We start from the raw sequence: 22,873 nt of genomic DNA on the forward strand, positions 1-22,873 counted from the left end.
ATTGTATCTGACAGCCAGGACATTGGGGAATAATGATCTGAGATGTAAAATAAAAAAAGATCGCTATGTACCTTGACAATGTCAAAAGATTTGCAGTCATTATTCATGATATACTTTTGTGACAGGACATAGTGAAATGTGTGAGCTTATGGAGGTCGTACAGTACATGATTGATACCTTCAATCCTTAAATCTCCAACCTTCTGTCAGGAGTAGAAGGAATATTGATTCATGCATAACCTAGTAACGCTACACAAGCTATTACAATACCATGAAGAATAAACTTGCTATGCCATACACTAGTTAGACCAAACACTTAAATCATGTCATACACTATGCCATACACTGTGGCATACATTAGTTATACCATACACTGTTGCATACATTAGTTATACCATACACTGTGGCATACATTAGTTATACCATACACTGTGGCTTATGTTAGTTATATCATACACTGTGGCATACATTAGTTATACCACACACTGTGGCATACATCAGTTATACCATACACTTTGGCATACATTAGTTATACCATACACTGTGGCATACATTGGTTATATCCTACACTGTGACATACATTGGTTATACCATACACTGCGGCATACATTAATTATACCCTACACTGTGGCATACATTAGTTATACCATACACTGTGACATACATTAGTAATATACCATACACTGTGGCATACATTAGTTATACCATACACTGTGGCTTATGTTAGTTATACCATACACTGTGGCATACATTAGTTATACCATACACTGTGACATACATTAGTAATATACCATACACTATGGCATACATTAGATATACCATACACTGTGGCATATGCTAGTTATACCACACACTGTGGCATACATTAGTTATACCATACACGTTGTTTCAACCGAGCAGATACTGTAGTATAATGTTTCAGCCTAGCAGATACTGTGGTATAATGTTGTTTCAGCCTAGCATTTACAGTGGTATTATGTTGTTTCAACCTAGAAGAAACTGTGGTATAATGTTGTTTCAACCTAGCAGATACCATGGTATAATGTTGTTTCAGCCTAGCAGATACAGTGGTATAATGTTGTTTCAGCCTAGCAGATACAGTGGATAAAATGTTGTTTCAGCCTAGCAGATACTGTGGTATAATGCTGTTTCAGCCTAGCAGATACAGTGGTATAATGTTGTTTCAGCCTAGCAGATACTGTAGTATAATGCTGTTTCCTCCTAGTAGACATTGTTTTACAGAAGTGTGGTCCAGCAATTGATTATCTAAATGATAAACCTCATAATGACATTGGGGCGGTGCTGTTTGACAACATTGTTCAGTTCAAGTGTACAACACACAGGGGACAACTTCATGTACAGAGGTAATTGTGTGCTGTAGGTGGACTGTCTGTTTTCGTTGTGTTACAATGCACTCGTAATATATCACTGAAGCTGGGGCTTGGATGAAGCCCTTACAACACACATATACACATACAAACACTTCCACCCACAGAATCTGTCCACACAGTGTGATGGGTGTCATAAAACAGCTGAAATATTGTGCAACACAGGCTTTGTCATTGGCAGTGGGAAGGATTTAACATTACAGTGATTGTGATAGGATACTTCCACGGCTACATCACTAAGGAACATTAGGAGAACAGAACAGATTCCTGGTATAAGCTGATAGATCTCATTGAACAATGTTATGTTACAGTAAGGGTGAGCTTGTGAAGTTCTTTGCATCGCTAAGACTTAAAGCATTGGCCCCCTCCATTAGTGAATTCCTGGCCTGAGAATCTAGGAGGTAATTACTGGAGTCCAACAACAAGAATCTTCCCCACAGACACGCTGAAAGTGCTTATAGAAGTGTTGCGTTCTCTTTGGTTAGGAGTGGTTGCACATTTCGTGACCTTTTGTGTAATGAAGTCTTATGGATTTCAACTTCATTTTCTTCCCATGCAACATTTCGCTGCAGATGCTGGTATCTGCATCAAGCAGATGACATCACTTGTTTGATAGTATCGGCATATGTACTGATACATGACAAAAATATCAATGTCAAGTTTAATATCATTGATACTACCTTATTCCTTATAGAAGGTTTGAACCAGTTGCCAAGGGGAGTTATTTAAAGCACAATGGGACACTGTAGTGAGTCTGTGCTGCAGTATTCCTGTCAGTGGATGACAACACAGGTATGTTTGTCATGAGTGAGTGAGTGAGTGAGTATGGTTTAACGCCGCTTTTAGCAATATTCCAGCAATATCACGGCGGGGGACACCAGAAATGGGCTTCACACATTGTACCCATGTCGGGAATCAAAACCGTGTCTTCGGGGTGACGAGCGAACGCTTTAACCACTAGACTACCCGACCGCCCCTTGTTTGTCATGACAATCGGTCACTACGCCGGTATTAATGTGTGGACTGAATGACGGAATTCCTTCCAACTTCATGGGTTATATTTACTGGTTATATTCCAATCTTGTCTAGCCTTGCTTCAGCTGTTTTGACATACAAGGTTGCAGTTGAAATTAATTTCAACAATTTTGATGAATTGACTTTTGATTATTGTTTCAATGGAATTAGAAATGATCTATTGTGTGGATACGCAGGACTGTGATATATTTGATACAGTTATTGGGAAGTTGCTGGAGTTATTATTCAGTGGAAGAAAGTTTGATGCAAAGTGTTAAGTGACAGTTTTAGAGGAAGGTCATTACAGTCTTGAGGTTGTTTACAAATACTTGTGTGCACAGATGTGCATAGATATGCAGATGAGCACAAAACTGATGATGTTGTCTTAGGTTTTGCATTGGACATAGATTTATATTATTAAAAAAACTATGATGATGTCACGCTATTGTTGGTGCAGTTGATTCTGAGTCAAGGATTTAGTGGTCATTTTAACAAAATTTAGACACCTTAATATTTAGGTCAGAGTAAAACTGAAACAACTATAGGTCATTATGCAAAATTGTCGATAAGTTATGTGTCAACCATAACATGGTTTAGTCGGAGAAATCACTTAAATCTTTTGATTCTGCAAGTAAAATCAACAGATTCAGGCTATTTCTACATTTCTTCTCGGCATTAGACTGAATGTGGTTTTCTGCCGCTTTTAGCAAAACTCCAACATATCAGGGGACCCCAGAAATGGGCTTCACACATTGTACCCATGTTGGAAACAAACCTGGGCCATTTGCATGATTAGCAGATACCACAACCTCTAGGCTACTCCACCAGCCCTAGGGGCATTAAGAGTAGCCACATGGTTTCTATGTTGAACATACAGGTCCATCACAGACATGGCAGGATTTTGATTTTCTTCCCCAACATTGTTTCATTAATTATTCACAATGTCAAGATCAAAGGTTGCAAACTCAACACTGTATGCAATGTTAATTTTGTATAATTAACAGAAATGGCAAGACTTCCTGACATATCCGTATAGCTACTAAGCATCACAAGGTAGATTACATAGTAGACAGACACTGCAATTAAGTCTGAATATCAGACGAAAACAATTGTCACGTACCACTGCACCATTGCAGCTTTAGGCCACGCCCCAAATAGTTTTGCTTCGCAATCCGATTACGAAACATGTGATATCAACACTTTCACTTGGGTGTTTAAATACTTTCTACGAATGTTATAACTTTTTTGTCTCAGGAATTGACATAACGTATCTAGGAAAATTGATATTCGCTACAAAGTCACAATAAATTTTTTCATGATACTTACATTTAAACATTGCATTAATAATCAGCATTATCTAGAATAGACAAAACACATTAACTTAACTGTTATAATGTCATTGTACCAATCCATGTGAGATAGCGTATTTACTGATGTTGAAATTATAAGATAAGAAAGAGCCTATTAAAATCCCTGTTGTGATGTTCCAATAGAGAGAGTGAAGGTTTTATCAACACTGACATGCAGTCACCTAGAGCTGGGACGGGAAGATGAATAATGAGAAGGTTATCACAACCAAATCTGGCTATTATTGGGCTGGAGATAGTGAAGATGATCACCATCAATCGGAACGCTGTTGGGTTTGAACTGATCGTACATATTGTCATGAAATGTTTGGCCAGTCGACACATGTTGAAATATTTACCCTTGAAGGATCAAACACATGTTTTGCTACTGTTCAACATTTTCTTTTAAAGATAAATACTGTTTTTGTACAGTTCACTTAATGTTACCTTTTAGATGTCCTTGCACTGGCTACATTTACAGACTGTTTGTTGTCAGATATTTGCTGAAGCATAGCAGACAGCTGTCTTCATGTGGGGAGACCACCTCCGTGGTCTTGTGGTAGAGCGTCCGCCCAGAGAGCGGAAGGTCCGGGGTTCAATCCCGGCCCCGGACATGTCATACCAAAAGACGTTAAAAGATGGTACTTGCTGTTACCCTGTCTGGCGCTCAGCATTAAGGGGCTGCCTAAACAAGGACTGGTCGGCTCAGAGTCAGTATGCTGTGTCTGAGTGGGATATTCATGTTAAACTGTGGCATGGTATCTCAGTAAGCTAGCACTATAAATTGGCATGAGTCCGGACTAGTACAAGCAGACACACACACACGTGCATGCACGTCGCTGTGTAAGTGCAATGATCTTGGACGCGACGTCAAACCCAATTTGACCTCACCTTCATGTGGGGACTCAATCATGCAGATAACAAAATGAATTTGGTGTTACACAGGGTGAAAGGTGCATACTTTTATGTATTTCCAAAAGCGTGGAGTGTTCTCTGAACTCAGTGAATGTGTTATTGCCATGGTCAAGAATGACAACCCCCTTGGAGTAATACATTAGAATAGGTCCCTAGTAACATTTGCTTGTTGTAAGAGCTGACAGAATGGGTTTTGTCAAGTACTTTGATATATCACGAGCACTTCAACCTGTATCAATATATCACAAGCTCTTCGAAGTGTAACAATATATCTGTACCAGGTATTTGACCTGTAACAATATATCTGTCTGAAGCACTTCAACCTGTAACAATATATTTGTCTGAAGCACTTCAACCTGTAGCAATATGTCTGTCACAAGCACTTCGACCTGTAGCAATTTGTCTGTCACAAGCACTTCGACCTGTAGCAATTTGTCTGTCACAAGCATTTCGACCTGTAGCAATATGTCTGTCACAAGCACTTCGACCTGTAGCAATATATCACAAGCAATTTGAAGTGTAACAATAAATCTGTACCAGGTATTTGACCTGTAACAATATATCTGTCTGAAGCTCTTCGACCTGTGAAGACAATTGTGGTAATATATCTGCATTTTTAAGAATCGTGGGCAATTTATTGTCACTAGGTTTTATTTACCTCACTTGTTCACTCAATAATCCTGACTCAATGCACACATGACAAAGATTTGAGAGAGATGAAATATGGATGTCAGTGTCTTCAAGCAACTGAGTAAAGAAGTTTTGCATATGAGCTAACATCCGATGGTCTGCAGCCTCCCTGAGACAGGATCAATTCTATCATGCACACTTTGTCACTACTGTCCTGTCTGTCATCATAAGGCCAAAGGTCGACAGATCATTTCAAATATTCAGCTTTCCACCCACTGTGTGTAGTTAGCAGGAGATTTGACCATTATCTCCCCAGGTCATGTGACTGTCAATAGTTCCTCTCCTTCCACAAAGGTAGAAAATGCCTTTTCCATTTTGACTTCATCGCCTAACCTTTGAAACAAATCATTACCACCAGTGAAAGTTGAATTGAGGTCTTATTCTTTTGGGAGTAATTCAAACTCTGCGACAGGGACATTGAAATTGTATAACATCTGGTTGGGGGATTACAGAGCACTGGAGCTTGACAATGGGAACACTTTCTGATTTGTACAGGTCTGAAATGTCTTCAGGTAACGATCCTCTGCAGTTCTTGAATAATCAGCCAATTTCTGCCTTTTCCGAACTCTGTACTTTCACCAATTGCACATAATTGTGGTTGGTGTACTTTCAATGTCAGGGAAATATTTCAATCGAACCACATGGAAATGCTGAGTGATAGATCATCTGAGAATTTCTTGCTATCTGTCAGGCACAAAATGATATTGCATTTAACTTATCAAAGCAAAATTGAATGTCCTGTGATAGCATGTCAAGTTTAATCCTTTCATTTGAAAATCATGCTTAAGACATATATTCACTTTATAGAAAGAAGCATTTTTAGTATACTCTGTTGTCACTTTCTATTGGCATGTTCTCACTTATTTTGCAGCTTGTATGGGTGCAACAATATTGATTCTTCTTTGGGAAATTGTATAGCAAGAGATGTAAACATTCTCCAGATCATATGTAGAAGAACAGTACATGGTAGTGATCTTGTCTCCAAAGCATTCTCAAAGGAATCATAAACGAATGATATATGATGCTCAATATGATCATATTAAGTGGAAAAAGTCTTGGACTCGGACTTTTTCCACTTTTATCAACAAGTGTTGATATATTTGATATCAAAAGACACTTGGGTGAGATTCTCTATATGTAAGGATGTTTGATATTTCATGGGGGTTGTAGAGAAGACGATTGCTATGTCCCCGAGTGAGTTGAGAACAGAATATGTAGGAATGTTTGATAGTTCATTAGGGTTGTAGAGAAGACGATTGCTATGTCCCCGAGTGAGTTGAGAACAGAATATGTAGGAATGTTTGACAGTTCATTAGGGTTGTAGAGAAGACGATTGCTATGTCCCCTTGTGAGTTGAGAACCCATATCTTGGAAGGACGATATACCCAAGGTGCCTTCATCATGGTGCCTGACTGTATGTTGTATATCATTCTGTAGACAACTGTCATAGATTTCAGACTTGTTTCTGTGTAATCCTAAGAGCTAATCTTCTAGGGCTACTAATGGAAGGTTATGATGCTATGCTCCTGGAAATATCTTCACTTTGTCCGTTCCCAAGGCTAATCAAGTATCTGCAGTAATTTGTGGTGAGTTTTGTTAGAAGCTTGTGCGGCCCTATGTGGTGTCAAGAGATTTGATGACTTGTTGCCTGGGCTAAAGGATAGGTCTTGTGGGTCATGGTCATGAGTTTAACCGTAAGGGACAATCCACTTGGATATTGGTACTCGAAGCATGGGTCTTTCATTTCAATCTGAATCTTTGATTTACATTTATGTAAATAACTTTTATTGCAGTATTTACCTTGAGCTTAAACTGAGGGCCTCGAGTTTATCTAGTGCTGTATTTCATTAAGATCATTCCTTACCTCAGTACTGTTAAGTGATGGACTTTGTTCCTTGAAGATCTGCTGCTGAGAAAGGCATAAAGGTTGTCATTTCACCATTATCACAAATTGATCAGACGCATCAGTATTGACCGTGTCTTAATTTAGAAAGAAAGATTTATCTTTTAGTTGACCAATCAGTGGGATTGTTTTTACCTGCCTTTTATTGAGCAACAGGCTACATCATGTTAAGACCCGTTAAGGTAGAATAGGTCTTCAGCAACCCATGCTTGCCGTAAGAGGTGACTATGCTTGTCGTCAGAGGCGACTAACGGGATCGGATGGTCAGGCTTGCTGACTTGGTTGATGCATGTCATTGTATCCCAATTGTGTAGATCGATGTTAATGATGTCAATCGCTGGATTGTCAGTGTCAGTCCCTTTAAACCTGGCACCTGATTGGTGGTTTTTGTTCTGCAGAACCTAAGAAAACCCGTAGAGAGCAACCAAAATATGGAATATGTACACACCTTCAAGTGCCACATACAGTCCAAACAAGACACAATCCCCGTAAAGTTCGCATTGTTCAATAAAAGAACCAAGCACATTTTCAATGGAACCAAACACCGTAAATCTCGCAACAAACCAAATGAGCACACACTTGGTTTGTTGCAGTCTATTGAACACGTGCCATGTTTTTATCATTATGATGCAAACTTTAGTGAGAATGTGTCTTGATTGACCTTTGTGTGGCTATTTCAAGTGTGTACATATTCCATAATTTGGTTGGTCTTCGCAGGTTTTCTTTGGTAGGCCGGGAAACAGTGGACCAGGGGTTGACTCACCCAAGGGACTCTAGGGATTGACTACGAAATATTTACTTTCAAGACAGGGTTCACAGCAATTTACTTGTCAGAAAGAAAAATGAGCTCAACAAAGGATAACACCTGATGTCACTCTTTGATGTGTCGATTTTACTTTGACCTTGGTGACTGACTAGGCATTAGTGTTGACGTTGTTGATGGTGATAGTTATGAACTACTCATCATCATCAGGAGTAGCATGGTGTTGGAGCATCGTGGTCGGCCTGTAACTGGGAGTGAGTGAGTGAGTGAGTATGGTTTTATGCTGCTTTTAGCAATATTCCAGCAATTTCACAGCAGGGGACACTAGAAATGGGCTACACACATTGTACCCAGGGAATCGAACCCTGACAAGTGAACTCTTTAACCACTAGGCTACCCCACCTTCTTCTGCCCATTTCTGATATCAATGGTGTAACTTAGTGCTTAATACTTTGCACAGGAAGTATAAGCAGTATTCGATTATCCATTTTGTGAAACTATTCTGTTTCATCACTACCATGATATTGTTGGAATATAGTGCTGGAAGATGTGTGAAAACATACCCACTCACTCACTTACTCTCAGTAACTGGAGGATTACAGGAGATTGGTATCAACATGGACATTAAAAGACTCTAATTAATCTCCATGTCATCAAGTATTGTCTTTGTCAAAGAGTAATAAGATTTTGTGATTAGTCGGCGTCATTTCTGAAATATTCATGACAATAACAGCTCCTGAAGGGAAGTTTGCATTTCGCCTTATGCTTGCAGCCCACCAATCAATCAATTAAGGATAGCCTACTGACCAAATTCAGGCAAAACTGAAGATCAATGAATAGCAGTGCTTGAGGTGTTGTATTGGCTCGACCACCATTGCCACCTTGGTTTCATGGCAATAATGGCTCAAGTTCTGGAATGGTACATTAAACACAGCCTCAGCTCACACTGTAGTGCGTGTAAAGAACACCCTGTCTGTATTTATTTTGGTGTTGTGGGATTCTGAAGTGAATACCTACATGAAATAGTTACACTACCATGTATTGACAACAGCTAATCATAAATATAAACTGTCTATGACAGAATAATCAGTCTTGTTTATAAGCAACCCATGCTTGCCGTGAAAGGCGACTATGCTTCTCGTAAGAGCCGACTGATGGGATCAGGTGGTCAGACTCGATTACTTGGTTGATGCATGTCATCTTATCCCCCCATTGCACAGATTGATGCTCATGATGTCAATCACTAGATTGTCTGTTCCAGACTTGATTATTTACAGACCGCTGTCATATAGCTAGAATATTGCTGAGTAAGGCTTTAAACATCAAAGAAACAAACACTAAACATCAGTGATGCTTACAGGTGAAAGGGAAACATGTCTTGCTCTACAAATAAAACCCACCACTCATACAGTAAACTATGGTTATAACAAACTCAATGGGGCCACTAATTTTAGTTTGTTATAACCATAGTTCGTTATAAGCATATATACAGGATATACACAGCAATTGCCCCAGACCAAAAAAACAGTACATTATATCCGTCAGTTCATTACGAGCATGTTCGTTATTAATGTAGTTTACTGTATTTGCATAAAAAAGAAAGTGTGTTTGTTGCCTGCAGTATTAGTGCCATACAGCAGGTATTATTGCATGATATTGGCACAGGCTTCTCTGAGACTTTCAGCAGAGTGGAAACGATCAATGCACTCCTATTGATCTTCACCAAAAGCAGATTTATCAAATCTTTGTTTAGATACTGTGGAAAGGAGATTGTCTGGAGTGGAACTATTTTTAAGGGTATGTTCCTTGTGTGGACTATTCAAACACTGACATAACCCACAAAGACAGGAGTGTTCATGAATGATAATCGAGGTGCTTCTGAGGATGTACAGTAATAAGACTTATTACACTGTCGGAGATGAATATTCAGCAGATGCCTGCCTTTACATTCTTTGAATATGGCGATATGAAATAATTTATTAACATATACTTTGTGACAGAATAGCTCAGTACGATTGATGCCTAAGAATGGTGTTCATGCTTTAGTTGATGGGGACTTCGGTGCAACCAATGTCTAGGATATTTCTTTTGGGGAGGGAAATGGTTGCAATTATGTAACAGTCTATTACTAAGGCTCATTAATAAACCTTGACAGCCTCAGAAACTGAACTCTCATTATGGAAAATATATCTAACGTGTGTGAAGAGGCTCACTTGAAGGACAGATCGTTTGCAGTGTGTCTTGTTGTACACAGATGATGCAGTTTGAGTGGTATGTTGTATTGTCAGTGTGTCAATTATAGATGACAAGTAGACCCCACTTGTTGCACTAGTTCTTAAAACAATCCGTGGTGTCAAGTCAGATGCTAGATTCAAAGGTCAGATAGGAGATTTCAGTTTGGAGAACCCACACTGAATATTGGTCTTTTTTTCTTGCATCCTACTTTTTTGAGAATGTATTATCATATCAAATCTCTCTGTGTCTTGAAGTTGTGCTTGGTGTCCGGCATCTGGGACATATTGTCTGTTATCCTCTCATTCAAGACTTTTCTGCTCAAATGTTTGGATGTTTCCTGTGACTGGGCAATCTGTGATATCTTAAACCTGTACATGGCTTAATTTATGTTCTTCACAAGATTCTGATGTTATCGATGTCAGGCCCAATTTTGATCTGCAGGTCAACGAGGTGAGGTAAAATGGGTTTAGTGTTGTGTTCAAGAATATTACATGCATACATATCTGGGGGTCTGTGGCAGTGTCTGCTTACGCTCGTCTGGACTAATGCTAGATTTAAAATGCTAGCCCACTGAGTTACCATGCAGCAGTATAACATGTAAGCCCACTCAGACACAGTATACTGAGTCCAAGCCAAACAGTTTTAGCCCCTCATGCCGAGGACCACGTAGGGTAACAACAAGCACCTATTCAACATCTTTTGGTATAACACGGCCAAGGAATCAAACCACTAACCTTCCGCTTGCCCGACTGACACTCTATCCACCAGACCATGGAGGTGGTCGCAGGTTAAGATGCATGGTTTCATTCCACAAAGTAATTTTAGTCCTAATGACGATCATGACTTCTCATAGTGGTAACTACGCGCTGGTGTGACGTTGAATAATGTTATTTGCATACTTGTATATGCAAAGGGTCGGCGTATAGTTCTTGGAAGGGAGTGACAACTTGGAGTCTCTCTCTCTCTCTTTCTCTCTCTCTCTCTCTCTCTCTCTCTCTCTCTCTCTTTCTCTCTCTCTCTCTTCTGATACTTCTTTAAAGATTTTCCCTTTTCAGAATGGTAGTTTTTTCATTGTCAAAAAAAGTTTTGCACTTTTCCTATTTGCAGATGTCTGAGTGAGTCACAAGCATACTGTTTCCCCCATTGTTTGTGTCGACAGATCTGACATGAATTATTGTGATTCTCAACACTGCCATCAGTGTCAGATGAGATCATTGATTTTTTCCGTTCAGGTGGACCCAGAGGGTGATATGAAATGTTTTGCTTGTCAAATCTAATCACAAGATGTGTGAAGCTCACATCAAATACAATGATTGATCTGTTCCCATCAGGGCAGCAAGAACATCAGCAGATATTGACACAATGTGATGCATGTATGGTCCAGTCTCACTGTGGTAATTCTCAGAATGGCTGACATAGGAGGACAGTTGTGTCCCTTTGGGTGCCAGGATCTGTTGATCATTGGTTTGAATCTCAGATTTGTCCCAATTATGATCCTTAGTCTGTCAGCACCATCTATGCATAGTTGAATCCTTTAGCTACACCATGGTTCAGTGATGTGGGTTCAAATACAATATTTGACACCTGATAATGAGCATTGATTTGTTAGAATCAGATTGTGGGTTTCACCAAAGTTGTAAACACCTAGAACCTGCAGGACATCAAGCTTTGTTCCAGCACTAAACTGATGCTGAATATGATGGAAATAGCATTCTACCATCTCGGTGACCAGATCTAGACTATTACCACTACTACAGTGATCCCTCGCTATTGCGCTCTTCGATAAAGCGCTACCTCGGTTATTACGCGCGGTAACGCATGGCTCCCAAAATTTATGTACACTTTTATTACTGAGAGTTTTACACAGAAATAATTGTATTGTTGTTCGTTGTTCATTTGCACATAACGCTTCTCATTGCATAATCAACCGTTTATCGCTGAATGGAGTTCTAATAATCTGTTTGAAAACATCCGCGGCAAGTCCCGGAAATACGATTGTTCAACTAGTTAACTTTTCACACTATACATCCTTTGATCTTAGAAGCGCATGCATGCAATAAAAGAGAACCACAAGCGAAGTTTATATTCTTAATTAGTGGGCAATCCAATTTGAGGCGACACTGTCACACACATGTAGTTGCTGTCACAACACGGCGGTCATTCATTTCGTAATCGCGCTTTTGTAACATCGCCTGTTTTTTTCCGTAGTTATAACAAGCGATTTCATTGGATTAAAATTTGTTTCTAATGACGCTTTCTTGCCGAAATCTGCTACAAGTTTCGTGATTGGTCAATTTTGAGCACATGACCTCAGGCAGCCAATCAAATTATAGCTGTGATACCAAGCTCGTGTTTGATAAATTTCAGAAGTTGGCGAAAGATGTTTTGTTAAATCGTGTTATTCTGAACGTTTTAAGCAGGAAATCACGATATATATTAAAAATATGGAACTTCGCGAATGTATCGTGCTAGGTTACGAGCTGTGACAAAGATTTTTCATACATATATTTTTGCATTAAACGTTGTGTCCGAGCCGAGAATTCAAGGCGACGAAAGCCGAGATGTCATTTGACTTACATTACACGCGATCGCACGAAACGATGGAAATAATAACTTAGATGTAAGTTTGATTACTTTTAGATATATTTTTGTTGATTTTATTTATCACTTTGTATATTATATTTAAAGATTTGCTTAAAACGTCTTTATTTTGCTCTTTGACATGTTTGATGCGGACCCGTTGTCGTAATGTGTGTCCGAGAATTTTATTTTCAATAACATCGCGGGAAATAGGGCCTAGTGAATATTTTGTTAATTTATCGATAAAAAATGATAAATTGAAATCGAATACGTATTTCAGACATTGTGAAATGTGACAGATTTAATAAATGAATGATATTACAGGTAGATCTAGGTCCATAAAAATATATACTATTTTGACGTGACGTGAGATAAACACATATTGATGATTTGAGATTTGACGAGCGTGCTCCCCCGCCTCGGCCTCGGTTAAACGGCTCATTGTCTATAACGCCCACCAATTATTTGGACCCCATTGGTAGCGTTGTAGCGAGGGCCCACTGTATATGCATTAGTATCAACCATTGCTTACTTCACAAATCACAGACTTAGTCTATGTGCAAACAAATTAGGTAATATGTTATAATATCCATTTATTGTATCGGACCACACACCTCAGTGTTTCCTGGGACCCGTGAAGATTCGGGGTAGAATAGGTCTTCAGCAACCCATGCTTGCAGTAAAAGGCAACTGTGCTTGTTGTAAGAGGCGACTAACAGGATCTGGTGGTCAAGCTCACTGACATGGTTGATGCACGTCATCGTATCAAATTGCGTGGATCGATGCTGATCGTGATGTCAATCACTGGATTGTCGGGTCCAGACTTGATTATTTACAGACCGCCGTCATATAGCTGGAATATTGCTGAGTTCAGCATTAAACAACAAACAAGCAAGCAAGCAAACAAACAAACAAACAATGTTTCATGGAGTTAATGAAAGTGTGTTCTTTTCCTACCTGAAATGTCATTGAGGTTCAACAAGTGAGTGAGTGAGTTAAAATTAAACGTTGCATCAGCATTATTTCAGCCATATAGCGATGGTTCAACAAGTAATGAGATTCTGGTTAAGACATAGCAGAGATAATAATATTCTCACTGAGACTCTCTAAATAGAGGCCAAAAGTTTCTTTTTGAAATATTCCATAGTGTTGAAAGGGAATAATGACAGTCCGGAAGAAATCTTGTTGCCATGGTTACTGTACTTTGATGCTGGCTTGCAATTTACCATTTCACAAATTTTATGAAATCTATAGCATTTATGGATTCCTTCTTTTGCTTAGAGGGAACTGAACTGTTAATACTTCTTTACATAATAAAATATAGAGTTTAAATTGCTGATATATGAAGAAGTATCGTATCTTTGAAGAACAGTATTCCATGAAATAATTTCAGATCAAAGGGTACCACTGTCTCCCCATAAGAGCAGGCTCCCCACTGCAGTTGTGTGATAAGGTCTCATATATCTGGAGTTGGGGGGAATGGCTGATGTCATTTATCTGACTTAAGTATTATTTGTGAAATATTGCTGGCAGTTGAGCTACTTACTTCGTCAGGAAACAACAGGTTCTGTTTGACTCATGACCAATTCAAATATTCATTAATGTGTGTGTTTGAGTGTGGCAAGTTGTTCGTTGATGTATGGGATGTTTTTTGGCTATGTTTTTAATCAGTGGAAGAGCATCTGAGGGAAATTATATTCTGGATGGCCTGGGGTCTTTCGGAAAAAAATATATGATTTATTCCAGAAGTTATTGGGGGAAAATATTTTGCCTCAGGTTTTAAAAACATTAAAATAATTATTCCATGGACATGCTGGATGTCCTGGAAAGCTATGTTGTGAATTTGTTTTTTAGATTTATCTCTTCCTTTTAGGGAAAAAAAGGTTCACATGCATTTTACCGGACACCTATCTGCCATCTTTCTTTGATGTACTGATGAAGCACATGCGACATCACAATTTGAAAAATATTGCTATAAAACTCAAAATGAGTAGAAAAATTACTCCCCTTGCATGTTTAGTGTTTAATTTTATTATCCCCCGTTAAACCTCAAAATTGAATATCAAAGCAATCCATAAACATCTAAAATTGGACATCAACATTAAAAAAGTACTTGAAAATAGAAGTTCCATAATGGCGTGCGACAAGCTCAGCAGTAACATCCATGGAGGTATATTTCAACAAGCACATTTTATTTTGTATTAACATAGGTAATTAATCATTTCATTTTCTCATGAAAGCATTTAATGTAAGTCATTTCATGACATAATTATTGAGGACTGAATGCAACATATTAATTTTAATTAACAGTTATATCATTTAAATTAGAAGCTAATGTCAACAACTTTAGTAAACTTCCTTTCTTTTAAACTCTTCCTCAGATGTAAACTTGAATCTGACATTCAATCTTGAATCATAAGCATCAAAGGTCACCATGACCTGCTCTCAGTATGTTCAGCTGAATCTACAGAGAGACTGCATTATTACCCAAGGCAGACACAATATACGACACTCTTCAACATGGATAAAAGCATGTGAAAAGTATTTTCTATAATCTATTTAAATGCTTTTGTCATTTGGACTTAGTATTTAGTTAAGTGATTTTCACAGAACCCTATAACTTGTTCTGAGTACTTCTGAATGCATGTTAATCTGGGTCACCTTACAGGATATGAGGAGTGTGTCTGTGATCGCTTGCAATATCCTGAAACATTTCGTAATATGCCCAATGGAATCTGTTTCGGCAGATAATGAAGACTAGCTATTCCCTGGCGTTGATGTTATAGATTTCATAGTAAGGGTGAAATGTTTCATTTTACTAATCAGTCTCAGTGCTGTGGCCACCCTACAGGTATGTGTAACAGTTACGATGGTCTACAGGTATGTGTAACAGTTACGATGGTCTACAGGTATGTGTAACAGTTACGATGGTCTATAGGTATGTGTAACAGTTACGATGGTCTACAGGTATGTGTAACAGTTACGATGGTCTACAGGTATGTGTAACAGTTACGATGGTCTACAGGTATGTGTAACAGTTACGATGGTCATAATGCTAGGATTGCTGTAGAAACCAGAGGGTCTCACATAGAAATGTGCCAGTGCTGATGTTAATGCAAGACTGCTCCTGTTTTTCAAACTCTGTTCTATAAAACTTTGTTATTTTCAAATTAACACCATTGCAGTCTCTCCTAATGATTGCAATTAGATCTCTGTGTGCTGTTTTAATTCTATTTTTCTATTAAGTTCCTTTCAGCAAATTCATATGGAGTCAATTTAATGTGAATTATTTTCATTTCATGAAATGTATGAATACGCGCTAGTGATTGATATGAAATTCACTATTTAATTTGTATTTCATCAATGCACATGAAGGTTCACATACATCAAGGGGTCTCATTTGCATTGCAGAAATGATTAATAAAGCGATTTAGTTTTATATGATCCTTTGATATGGTTGATAAAAAAACAGGCAGAATATTCTCAAGTGGTAATTAAATCTTGAAAAATGTTTTAAAATATTGCAGGTTATTTTTCCAATTTTTACGTTCAGCATCGTTTGATCACAAAGATGAATTAGAGTAGTCACATGACTAAAGACTGGGTGAGGTTACATGGGAAACAGTCTGGTATGTTGTTGCTCTATACTTGGGATTTTCAGCATAAATTGCCTTCGGGGTTCAAGTATCAACGTAGGTATGTATGATCTATATTACTGGGCGTCTGGGTGTTAGTTTAAGTTTGAGAAAAGAGGGGTTTGGGAGTCACAAGGTGACATGATATCACTGATCCCTGAGGGTACATTTGGGGGGTTGTGGATCCATGAACATTTGATGATTAGTCTGAGCTGTGTAGTGTCCTACTGGGTTAGGCCTAGGTTTAGGATTGGATCTAGGTTTTGGATGGGATCCTGGTTTAGGATTGGATTCTGGTTTAAGAAGTGATCCAGATTTAAGATTGGATCCAGGTTTAGGATTGGATCCTGATTTAAGAATTGATCCAGATTTAAGATAGGGTCCAGTTTTTGGATGGGATCCAGATTTAAGATTGGATCCTGGTTTAAGATTGGACCCAGGTTCAGGATGGGATCCAGGTTAAGGATCCAGGTTTAGGATGGGATCCAAGTTTAAGAGTGGATCCTGTTTTAAGATTGGATCCTGGTTTAGGATGGGATCTAGGTTAAGAATTAGATCCAGGTTTAGGATTGGATTAGGATGCCCAAAAGCCTTAACGTGAGAACCCAAATGAGTGGTTGAACAGGCTGAAGTGTTACTCTATCATGTTTGATATCAGCAAAAAGCTCCTTGATTTGTTTTCCAACTATGGGGTTAGTTTCACCAACGTACTGCTCATTACACTGTTTACAATAGATCCTGTAAACCACGATGGACATGTCACCATCAATGTGTTGTTGTTTACAATAGATCCTGTAAACCACGGTGGACATGTCACCCTCAATGTGTTGTTGGATCGGAAGGTTTTTCCAGTTCAGTAACTAGTAATAGAATGAAGTCTGCATTTGTGTTTGCAGATATAACAATCCGGTGTATTACATTCTGTTGTGGATGTAAATACCATTTTGCAAGGTTGAGCTTCTTGTGGTGGGAAATTGATTTTAGCTCCACTGAGTGTGTCCCGTGACATAGGGTTTCTGTGATAGACAGTGAGTCAAGGGTCTTTGAACACCTCTGCACTCCAGATCCCCGAGGGGATGTGCCAGTTGTGCTTGATAACTTATTCCACTTTAAGATGGGATGGCCTGCAATCCGTGACAAGCACACTTCTTGAGCTTCCGTCTGTTGTAGTCTGATCCTGCAAGAGTGAGTTCCGATCTTGGGGATCTGCTCTCTGTTTGTTTTGGGTTAAGATAGAAACTAGAGTTAAGCTTACGATATCTTGAGGATTTGGCACCATCTTTTGGCACATTAGTTTATTTTATGTTAGTTTGTGTTTATGCATCAGTCTGCAATTACCCAGTTATATCACGCCATTAGATTAAGACATGTGTTTTTGTAGGAAATTGATGTCAAATAGTACATAATATTTATAAAAGTTTGAAAGGACACCAGAAATTAGAGGTTTTTGTAGAAAGGTTATGTGATAAAAAACAATAATCAAGCCCTAACAAAGCGGTTAACTTTACCAGTCGATTATTCTCAAAGGCTGAATTATTCAATGCCTCATCAGAGATGACTCCGCAAGAACACAATTTATCTCTGTTTCATGTTACCACTGATTTTCTTCAACAGTTCAATTACTTGTGCAAGTCTAGATTCCCAAAGATAAGGGAACACGTGTAATGTTTATTCATGAATTGAAAATCGAAGTGGGAAGTGCAAAAACGTTGATTGTGTCAACAGTTGGCTGCCTATTGTCGGAAGCGAGATTCTTTGTATGTGACAGGTCAATGGATTGCATATGGATTAGTGATGGCGCGGGTGCATTAAACTAGTCATGTGTTGGAAACAAAAGAGCTTCCCTGGCTGAATAAACATGGTACAAGCTGATCAATATCAATGATGTGTCAAAAATATGTCATAAATGTATACATGCATTTGGAGAGGTTTTGTTCTGTTTGTTTAAGGAAATCAACTGTTCCTGTTGCTAATAGTTGTGTTGATTGAGTTCTTGTGGATTTGTTTACAAGAGATGCTTCACAAAGGATGAAGAATCTCTTTGTACAGCATGTAAATATAGGCAGACGCCATGGGTCATGTTGGTATCATGGATTTTCTAAATACCTGAAAAACTTCATATTCAGAGCGGCTGAAAAGGTTTACATTTGCTAAGTGGCTGATGAAGTTTATATTTCCAGATTGGCTGATATATTTTATATTTTCTGGTCAGCTGATAAAGTTTATAATTTCTGGTCAGCTGATAAAGTTTATATATTTTCTGGTCGGCTGATAAAGTTTATATATTTTCTGGTCAGCTGATAAAGTTTATATATTTTCTGGTCAGCTGATAAAGTTTATATACTTTCTGATCGGCTGATAAAGTTTATTTATTCTGAGTGAATGATAAGGTCTATATATTTTCAAATTGGCTGATAAAGTTTATATTCCAAGAGAAACTGACCAGGTTTATATTTTCTTATTGGCTGATAATGTTTATATATTTGCTACAATGTGGGTATTCTGGCTAGAAGACATCTCCAGTAACTTATGCTGTTCATAGCATGCTACTTAATGGACCAGGTAGTCAACTCATTGACCTAAATTGTTATCAGCAACATTTCAGCTAGGTCACTGTGACCTGTAACTATATTAGCCCAGGGCACGCAGATCAGTAGTGGATGAAAATGGATGTAAAATGATGATTGATGGTTGGATCATCCCAAATCAATGATCGTCAAGATTAATCGGTCAGCATCATTTTGCTGTTTTTCAGTGTTAAGTTCAGTAAAACTAGATGACAAAAACAAGCAATCACTTACTTCAGTACTTTTTTTTAAAAAGACAATGGCTTTATTCTTTCTCCCCTTTATACCATACTAAGTACTAAGAAGTAAGTAGTGGATAAACCTTTTCAGGAAACAAACCTATCTCAGGGTTGAGACGGCAAAATTTTTGTGTTCCGTTGTTGAAATTTGCGTTCGGTTGCTTGGTCATTTGTAGCTTCCAATCATTCTTTGTTTAGGTCAAATTAATCAGAAAACCACTACAAACCAGTGGTTGATATTATGAGCAACATTCCTCGCTGTTGGGGTACATTGACATGCAATCCATTGATGCAATTGTGTTGCCTGTTACGAAAAATGCTAGAGTGTTTGGGACCAATTCTGACCCTGGTCCCCACAGGGTCGTGCTTTGAAATATGAAAATGGAAGGTTTTTGTTCTTTAATTAAAATCAAATAATTTAGATGTTAAAATTTTATGTCAGATGTAATAATTTGCATTCACAATTTGAACAGTGTTCCAGTTACATCACAGCGTGTCAGCTTGGTGTAAGATGAAAGCCTGAAGTGATGCAGGTCTCAGACATTAAACGCTTTGTAAAAGCCATAGGCACGGGTATGGGATTGAAAATCCCAGAAACATAATTGGATTGACCCGGGATTTGAACCAACAATCACTGGTGTCTGCTGTGCCCAAGGGACACAACTCTTCACAGCGAATCAGGCACCTAAGACGACTTTATCACCCGGTTTCCTATTGAACTGGAAGTATATTGCATGTGTACATTTCAGATAGCAGATATTACATATCTTTTGTAGTGCTTTTATGATTGTGATTATTCTGGTGTTCTCTTATGTCAACCATGGGGGGTTTAGATGCAGCGCCAGGTCATGAAGTCACATTCACTGTAATTAATAATCCCAGGCCATCCAGCTTTTCACACAAAATGTGTGCAGTAGAAGCTGCAGTGACACTGGGTGTCAACAATTATTTAAGTTTAAGTATTTTGAATTCCTGCAATGTATCATTGCTGTTCTGTTTTCAGGAGCCAACAGCACGTCAGCGTCATAATGTGTTCATGGAACATCCTTTCTTCATGTTAGAAGTACAGCTGGTGGAGGGACGGGATCTCGTCATCAGGGACAGTTGTGGTGAGTCGCCATCCAACTGATTGTACTTGTCCTACAGTGTTTATCAACAGTATTACCTTCATGGAATAACATATATAATATGAGATTCATGGAATGTGATGAATATGATATATAGTATGTGATAAATGATATAAGATTCATCTAAGAAAGGATAAATATAAGATTCATGGAATATGATGACTATAACATAAGATTCATGGAATATAATGAATATTATATACGATTAATGGAATATGATTAATGTAATATAAGATTCATGAAATATAATGAATATAACATAAGATTCATGGAATATGATGAATATAGTATAAGATTCATGGAATATATAGAATATGATATAAGAATAATGGAATATGATGAATATAATATAAGATTCATGAAATATAATGAATATAACATAAGATTCATGAAAAATGATGAATATAACATAAGATTCATGGAATATGATGAATATAGTATAAGATTCATGGAATATATAGAATATGATATAAGATTAATGGAATATGATGAATATAATATAAGATTCATGAAATATAATGAATATAACGCAAGATTCATGGAATATGATGAATATAATATAAGATTCATGGAATATATAGAATATAATATCAGATTCATAGAATATATAGAATATGATGTAAGATTTAAGGAATATGATTAATAATATATTATTCATGGAGAATTACAAAACAATTATGATAAATATTGGTATGGTTGACTGTGAGTGACAACTTAATGTTTTTCAGTAAAGTAGCTCTGATATAACATGTTCAGGCAACTCCTTAAACCCAAACCTTTCAAATGATCTTCAGGTGACCTTAAGAATTGAGCAGTTTGCGAGGTAATTCTACAGTTGGAGAACATTATCTCTTACATCGGTGAACCATGAGGGGCTTAAGTGAGAGAGTGAGTTGGGCTGAACACCACTTCTCATCCTGAAATGTGCTAATCATGATTACATGCATCACCAGTAACTGCTCATGCTGTTAATCTTCGATTGACCTGCCCAATAAGTTTTTAATGATTTTCTTGACAAGCATAAGAAAAGGAGAAGAGAACAAGCTCATATCAAGTTTCCAAGCTGAAAATCAGCAAATCAGCAGGCTGTGAGACTGCATTATGTTCTGAATGCTCCCCAACAATATTAAGGCACAAATCATAAAATAAATATATGGAGGTGGGGGGAAGGGCTTGGAAATGCTGGAAGTAATTTGTCCTCAGAGTTTCATGGTATAGTTGGAGCACTCCTCCTCGGGGTTGATTGAAAAGTGTAAAACCTCAAGTGAGGGGGAAGCCCAAGGTCAAGGATTTCTATTTTCAGCCCAAACCAAGGAGTGTTTTAACTGATGTGCAAACCGTCTTAATGCAAGAAATACCAGAATGAATAAAAAAACATTGGGAAACCTAGTGAACAATACAGTGGTCACTGTATAAAACGAATTCAATGACTGCTGGCGTGAGAGAGACCATGTGCAACATGCTGACAAATGAAGTCATCACATGTAAGATTGAATTTTTAACCAGTCAAAATCAACATTGGATACATGTTAAAAGGCTGCTTTAACAAGCCAACTGTGAAACCTCCAAGCAGGTCTTACCATTCAAATGTAAAACCTCTCGACAGGTTTCACTATAAAGTAGCGCCTTTCATAAGGATACTTTGAGATAGCACCTACAATACAAGAGGCAAAGATGGCTGTAGGTTTACAGAACAACAAAATGGTTCACTCGACATGATAGATATCATGAATAATTATGTATTGTGGTTAAAAAATATTATTTGGCTTCTGCCTTCAGAGAAAAAGTGTGTACATGTATTTTACAGCTTTGACTGAATGAATATTAGATCTAAAAAATCTGATGTCTGCTCTCTTCCTCCCCAAGATATTGAATGGTTGGTCCTAAAGCTATGATCGGCCTTAGAATCATGATTTTTTTCTTGAAGGAACAAATCATTCTAGGATCTACATGGCCAACATTTGTAGTTTGAGTTGCGATCATCAGTTCATAATTATGTACTTTATATCAATAAATAAAAGTGACAAAATCCTTTCCATATTCCTTTCCATATTCATAAGAAATCTCTGCCCAAAACAGCTCATTGTATGATTCCGACTATATCATGAGATGTGTGTATGAATCACTCTCAAAAAGTGATGACACCAGGTGAGCATATCCTCCTCTCTCTCCTTCCTCTCCCCAAGTGGCACCCATATCACAAACACTTGCAAAGGCAACTCAATAATATACAAATTGCATTAGCTACCACTAAGAGTCTATATGCACTTGAAGGTTTAGACTAGTCATTGCAGTTCCAGATTCGGACTATATGAAGTGGAACTTGGTTCCTTACAGTGAACAACTCTCTAATCTTGAGTGATGGGAAGTTTATATTCATTTCAGTCTGTTGAGGAGTATGACATTTACTGCCATTTTATGGAGTAATGTGTCCTTCCAATCAATCTCCCCTTTGAGACGTCTTGTTGCAGG

The 22,873-nt window shown here is 38.0% G+C and overlaps 1 protein-coding gene across 9 annotated transcripts in view; it reads left to right on the forward strand.

The window, feature by feature from the left end:
* LOC124136883 (multiple C2 and transmembrane domain-containing protein 1-like) overlaps positions 1-22,873 on the forward strand; it is a 198,341-nt gene that overhangs the window by 98,416 nt on the left and 77,052 nt on the right. For 8 of the 9 annotated variants that reach the window (XM_048402229.1, XM_048402225.1, XM_048402231.1 and 5 more), the window contains one exon: positions 20,278-20,383. In XM_048402229.1, coding sequence (XP_048258186.1) covers positions 20,278-20,383 — 106 coding nt within the window. Of the gene's footprint in view, positions 1-15,573; positions 15,685-20,277; positions 20,384-22,873 lie in introns of those variants that run through there. The other variant, XM_048402232.1, reaches the window with a different exon arrangement.

The sequence above is a fragment of the Haliotis rufescens genome, unplaced genomic scaffold (genome assembly GCF_023055435.1).
Source record: "Haliotis rufescens isolate VD_foot unplaced genomic scaffold, xgHalRufe1.0.p SCAF_1, whole genome shotgun sequence".
Lineage (NCBI taxonomy): Eukaryota > Metazoa > Mollusca > Gastropoda > Lepetellida > Haliotidae > Haliotis > Haliotis rufescens.